This window comes from Cyprinodon variegatus, unplaced genomic scaffold (genome assembly GCF_000732505.1).
Source record: "Cyprinodon variegatus isolate N-32 unplaced genomic scaffold, C_variegatus-1.0 Scaffold0, whole genome shotgun sequence".
Classification (NCBI taxonomy): Eukaryota; Metazoa; Chordata; class Actinopteri; order Cyprinodontiformes; family Cyprinodontidae; genus Cyprinodon; species Cyprinodon variegatus.
In genome coordinates this window covers 4456114-4462724 of record NW_015150453.1, presented here as the reverse complement: position 1 = coordinate 4462724, position 6611 = coordinate 4456114, and the positions used below count along the sequence as shown (strand labels likewise).

General features: G+C 35.8%; 1 protein-coding gene across 1 annotated transcript; it reads left to right on the top strand.

Annotated features, from left to right (window-relative positions):
• Nucleotides 1–1602: 1602 nt before the first annotated feature.
• On the top strand, nucleotides 1603–5151 carry LOC107084016 (fucolectin-7-like). The gene is made up of 5 exons (XM_015373684.1): nucleotides 1603–1666; nucleotides 2997–3294; nucleotides 4159–4313; nucleotides 4552–4831; nucleotides 4981–5151. The coding sequence occupies exons 1-5, from the start codon at nucleotides 1603–1605 to the stop codon at nucleotides 5129–5131; spliced, it is 948 nt and encodes a 315-aa protein (XP_015229170.1). The 3' UTR covers nucleotides 5132–5151.
• The last annotated feature ends 1460 nt before the right edge of the window (nucleotides 5152–6611 follow it).

The following is a 6611-nucleotide window of genomic DNA, read 5'->3' as shown; positions in this document are numbered from 1 at the left end:
AAATGAGCAAATATATCCCAGATTGCTTTGTGAGAGTTCTCCTCGCAAAGCATCATGGGATTTTTTGAGGCGGCCACAAATAACAAAATGGCGCAGGCATGGTGCAGGGAGTTGGAGTAATGTGACCAACGGGTAGCGAAAAGTAGTGATCACATTCCGAACAGTCAGTTAACTGAGTTCACTATAAAGTTCACTATATAGTCCCTGCTCTAAATACTGATTGAGGGGTTCAGGGGTTAGGGCGGACTTTCAGAAACAGCCAATTATTAACCACGGGCGTTTGGATTTTTGCTACTGAAAAACTTGTCCTGCAATGATACAGATGTATAATAAACTTCAGTTTGGTCTTTAATGCTTTGACTCGTTGCTTAACAATAACTCGAGGCACTATATATGTTACTTTATGTAAGCCTTAGTTTTCATGCGGAGATTTGTTATTCTGATCAACCTTCCTCCTTATGTAAAAAATAATGGAAATCAGACTAATTAATTATAATGTTTGACATAAGTCATGTAAAGCAGATTTATGACAAAGGTCATTGGACTAACTGCTGAGGATCAAGGGATCACGGCGGAGCTCTCCACACACAGAGCTGAGGCAGTACCAACTTAAAAAAAAAAAAAGAGTTTTATAGACACTGCTTAGAAATGTCACTTTTATTGGTAAATTTATGGTGTTAAGGCGGGAAAAACACTACAAACCCTGAACCAACTTTTCACATATGATTCATTAGACAACACTTGGTCTGCATTTTGCTCTTAAAAGCTGCTTCTCTATAATAAAATACATATTTCTTAAATGGAAAGTCTCCATGAGGTTTGGGTAATTATATTTTTGCATTAAGTATTAAGACAGTATTATGTAGATGACAAGGCTGTGATTATTTGATTATCTAGAAAGCATATATACGTTTTAGAGCCATTTAACCTAAAAAAAAATTAAAACTATGTATATTAAATAATGATATGCTTTCCATAGGAAGTAGATCAGCTCATATAAAACCATTTCCTTTTTTTTTTGTTTTACAAATGGTTCTTTGTAGCAGGTAATGGACTATTATCTTGCAAAGTACATGGACAGTTTATTTTACCCTTGTGTTGTGTTCAGGTCTGTGGGAACTCAGAGAACTCTGAACCATGACATCCACTAAGTAAGAGATTCTGACAGGGATGGGGGGATTGTTTGAACTAAGAGGGTGTTAAACATTAACAAACGGTACCCTCTGCCAAATGTTTGAACTTACAAATAAAAAGAGAGGAGTATACTAAATTTTGAAATGCCATTGGACAACGAACGAGGTATTTATACAGCGAAGAAAGTTTAGTGAATACTTCACGGTGTCAAATTAAAGTGACGAATTAAATCTGTCGTTACAAAAATCAGGGTAAGAAAGAACTAAATTTCTAACATATTTATATAAATCTGGGCTGAATTTATTATATTTTAGATAACAGCAACTTGACAAATACTCATAGTATGTTTGGGGGAAAAAACAGCTTATTGGTAAAAAATAAACAACCAAAAAGTTTAAATTTTATTATGAAGTTTAGACATTTATGGTTGGTTTATAATCATGTATTATATCTTTTTTATGCAGAATCATGAGACAAGTTGTCCTCTTTCACTTGATGCTCCTCCTTCCAATGTATTCAACCCACAATTACCGTAAGTATATCTTAAAAATCTTTGTGGATTTGTTGACACTGTAAACATTACTGTGGGTGAAATTCATGTATTAAAAGAAAACAGTGAAAATAATACTGGTTAATTCTCTAAAATCATATCAAGCCAATTTTTTTTCATAATAGTTATCTCTTTTAAAGACAGTATTTTAGACTTAGACAGATTTGTCATTTTGTTTAGTGTGTAAAACAAAAATACATTTTATTTAGAACAGCTCTCTGGACAATTTCATTTTTTTTAAAGTGCAGCCTTGAAAAATAGTAAAAAAATTTGCAAAAGAATTTACAACTTCAGTATTTTAACTTTTCCTCCATTTTTAGTTTCTCGTTGTCCAGCAAGTTTCCAAAGACTATCGTAATCATGTTTTTTTTAGCATGTTTCTTGCTTTCAACTAAGCATTGACTGTGAAGCCAAGACTTGACATAAATCTAATTTGAACATTTTGAAAGAAGGACCAACATGCATGAAAAAAACGATACAAATTAAAAAGGATGTAGAAGTTTGTCTCTAAATGATTGTATGTATATCTTTAAATATAAATCTAGTGAAATATTACTAAAAGTTTTGGTGCACTCTAATATGAAATCACATGCTGCAGATGTGTCCACTGCACGTCCACATTGCAGATGTTCTGCCCTCATGGTTTAAAGTTTGATAACTGCTGATGTGGGCAAACTTCCCACTGGGTGAAAAAGTAAATAATAAAAACAATTTTTATTAAAAATAATTTACATTGTGCCACAGTGAATTAACTTGGAAAAATAAAATAAATGCACATGAAATTTGTTCATTCTGAACCAGTAGAACATACAACCCAAACAAATATAACATTTTTGAAATTTTCTTCAACATTTCAAATGAATTTCTAAATGTTTATAGTAGATAAAACACAATCAATAGTGTAGTAATTAAGAAACAAGCACCTACAATAACTTGATAGATATTTAGTTGTTTAATCTAAATTCTACTACAGTTTTACAGAATGAAGCATAACCTGTTGTCAGATTTGAAAAAAAATCTGAAAATAAAAACACTTACCATCGGATTGTCGGTTCAAGTCCCGGCTCCTGCTTTCAGTGTTGTTGTGTCCTTGGGCAAGACACTTCACCTGCTTTGTCTACTGATGGTGGCACCAGTGTACGGCAGCCTCGCTTCTGTCAGCGAGCCCCATTGCAGCTGTGGCAGCTGCCACCATCAGTGTTTGAGTGAATGGGTGAATGAATGAACACAGTGTAAAGCACCGTGGTCAAGTCTCCTGCCTTGAAAAAGCGCTATATAATTACAGACCATTTATCTTTTTTTTTATGTGCAGCAAATGTGGCTTTGCGTGGCAAAGCAACTCAGTCACAGCGCTATTTTGGTAGCGCATATGGTATTTATGGTGCTGCATCCAATGCCATTGATGGAAACAGAAGTCCCATCTTCCGTGATGACTCTTGCACCCATACTTCAAACCAAACCAATCCATGGTGGAGAGTGGACCTGCTGGACTCGTATATCATCACCCAAATTATAATCACCAATAGAGGAGACTGTTGTGAGGAACGCATCAAAGGAGCAGAAATACGGATTGGAACCTCTAAAGAAAGAAACGGTCTTGGAAACCCATTGTGAGTGATCATTTTTATTCAGTTCAATATTGTCATACTGCACCAATTTACAAAACATGCCTCCAAAAAAATCTGATATGAATTTAGTAGAATAAGAGAGACCAGATCAAGAAAACATTTTCTGAACAGTTATGAAACAATGCCATCAATTTCAATTTATTATTTAAGTTGATAGAAATGTTTTTTTCTTACTCAAGAAAACCCAGCATATTGCATTTAGTCAATGAACTACAGCATGAACTCTTGTGCAAAACGTTGTGACAGTGGACCTGCACTTGTGTTGCATCACTGACTTTGCAGCATTTGTTTATATCAAGCATGCATGCTGCGACAGTGGAAAGGAAAATGCCCCTTGAACATGATAAAACTTTAGCATAACTAGCTGCGGTATGAATGCTCATCAGCCATAAGTGATCAGAGATTTAGAGAGAGCATTCACAACAAAAAAAGAACATAAGTTCATGGTAACAGTAGGTCCTTTTTTGGCTTCATCTAGGAGAGATGAATCGCTGAGAAAGCTCAGAAAATAAGTTCTGATCTGTTTGTTTTTTTAGTTCTATATGATGAAAGAGAGTTGATCACAATAAAAGCTCACCCAGTAGCTTAGGATAACTTGAAGTTGCTTCTAGCAGTAGCTCAGCCACTGCCCGCTTCAACAGCGATTACACAGCTAAACTGCAGCCCACAGGCTCTCCGACCAACATCAGTAGGCAACACAAGTGAAAAGCAGCGTAGGCCCTACTGCCTCATAAGTTAACTGGTTTTACAATATGAAAGGGACTGAAACCTCCTTTAACTAAAGTGGTTAGCTAATGTACTCTTAGCAGCGACTAAATTTTACAGACAAAAATGTCCTCTTTTCAGGGCTGCTACAATTCCCGCCATTGCAAGTGGGGCCTCTCACATAATAAACATTCCTGCTCGCATGGAGGGACGATACGTCACTGTTGTAATTCCAGGGGAAGGCAAGGTTCTGTCACTCTGTGAAGTGGAGGTGTATGGCTACCGTGCCCCAACTGGTGAGAGATGTTATGCAATATTTATAAAATGGATAGTGAGATGACAAGTATTGAAACTATTTCATTTGATAATAAGAAAAATTAGGAAATGATAAAGCTCATCCCCAATATTTGGTGGGATTTAAAGTCGTAGAGAAATCATATTTGAATGTCAAATCATTCTAGCTTAAATATGTATATAAAAAAGTTAGATTTCAAGTTACATACTTTAAAATTTGAAATGTTATTTTCTTAACAGGTGAGAACCTTTCCCTTCAAGGAAAAGCCACACAGTCATCGCTGTATGAGACTGGTATAGCATACAATGCCATAGATGGAAATCGCAACAATGACTGGTCTCAGGCTTCTTGCTCGCACACAAACCAAGACCTCAGCCCCTGGTGGCGCCTGGATCTGCGCAAAACACGCAAAGTGTTTTCCATTAAAGTCGTCAACCGGAATATGCTTGAACAACGACTACTTGGAGCAGAGATCCGCATTGGAGATTCTCTTGATAACAATGGCAACAACAATCCAAGGTAGTTTTTTTTTTTGTTAAAATATCTTGCATGATTTGTAAAAGGAAAAGGATTATACATAGGCTTAGAAGACATGTTTTTTTTCCTTAGATGTAGTTTCAGACTTAAAAATATAGTAATTCTTGTTTATTTTCTGCTTCTTTTGACAGATGTGGTCAAATCACACCATCCTCTGGAAAAAGTCTTCATGAGTTTGAGTGTGAAGGAATGGAAGGACGTTACGTCAACATAGTAATCCCTGACAGAATGGAGTGGCTCACTCTTTGTGAAGTGGAGGTTTATGGCTCCACGCTTGAATAAAGTCTATTAATGGCATTACAATTCAGTCTCAAATTACTCTGCTTTGTGTTTTCTGTGTAGCTACAGTATGGTATACTGTAAATGATATGTTTTTCACACTTTTAATTCAGTTTTTCCACACTCCAATGTTGACCCCAATCTGACAGGTGTGGATGAGGATTCGTGATTGACAGCCTGCCGATGAGCTGATGGCTCATTCCCTTCCATGTCGAATGTTATATTAATGGGCTGTGGGAACTACAAAAACTTTGTGACCATATTCTCTGCAGCATGTTATTAACTGCTTGGCAAAATCCTGTGAAAAAGAAAGAAAACTGAATTTAAAGAAACACAAAGAAAAAAATGCAGAACTTGACTAAAATGGATTTGAATCTGACAATATAAAATCTGTTTTTCAGATTATGAAGTAAAACATTTGATCAGTTTCAATAGTCTCTTATGTTCCAGGGTCGACAGGCTAAGAAACCATTCAGTGACTGCAGCATCTAAACACCACTATACCAATGAGACCAATGAATTTGCAAATTTCTTCTTTAAAAAAAAACAATGATTATAGTAGCAGTCTGTAAATCATATTTAGTCCAGTAGCAAAGTTTTCTCCACCAAAAATTGTAGACTTACTAATGTCTTCTTCCACCTATCTCAATGTTTTACAATATGCTTATAGATTTAACTCCAAAAATAAACATGTCCATTTTGTCAGGGATTTTTTTTTACCCAGGGCCCTTAACACAACAATTGGGACGACTGGCATTATTGGACCTTAATGCAGCAATGATTGTTATTTAGGACTGGGGAATGCATTGCGATATAATCTCTATTAAACAAAATGCTAATTTGGGAACGTTAGATTTAACAAGACTACAAGACAAATAAGAGCTTCCAAAATTTAGTACACAGCTTCAGTAAATACTGCTAGAAACCACCAATAGGGCTGGAAATCATGGTGTACAGTACTAATGTCTTCACCTGAACCTTCAGGAAAAAAAAGACAATAACAAAGTTGGCTTTCAATCACCTAAAAGACTATTGTCTCAGCGGGAAGTTGAAAAACTATTTTGTGCGTAAAACGCACTCCCCGTCTATTCCTGTATATCAGAGAATAGACGTCAAAATACTGTTGCTAGTCTATGAATATCTCAATAACTTAGCTCCAAAGTACATAACAGACTAGTCGTCAGTGAATCATCCATCCGGATCTCTTAGGTCTTCTGGCTTAAATATACTTTGCATACCTTGAACCCAAACTAAACAGAGAGGAAACATTCAGTCCTTATGCTCCACTTATCTGGACAATAAAACTGTGCTGAAACTTGCAGTTGCTTTAAATCTAAATTAAAAACACATTTGTTTAGAATGGCCTCTGACTATGCTAGCTAAACATCATTTAAGTTTTCAGTCTTTCTTATCTTGAATGATTTATTTGATCTCTATTTTTAACTTTTCTCTCCAATTTTTTTGTGTTGCCTACACACCACTG

What these genes read in the sequence shown, in the direction of transcription:
- LOC107084016 (XM_015373684.1), top strand. Translation starts at nt 1,603, where the DNA reads ATGAGACAAGTTGTCCTCTTTCACTTGATGCTCCTCCTTCCAATGTAT. An exon ending in AACGGTCTTGGAAACCCATT is followed by an intron (nt 3,295 to 4,158) that starts GTGAGTGATCAT and finishes TCCTCTTTTCAG; the next exon opens with GGCTGCTACAATTCCCGCCA. An exon ending in TGGCTACCGTGCCCCAACTG is followed by an intron (nt 4,314 to 4,551) that starts GTGAGAGATGTT and finishes TTTTCTTAACAG; the next exon opens with GTGAGAACCTTTCCCTTCAA.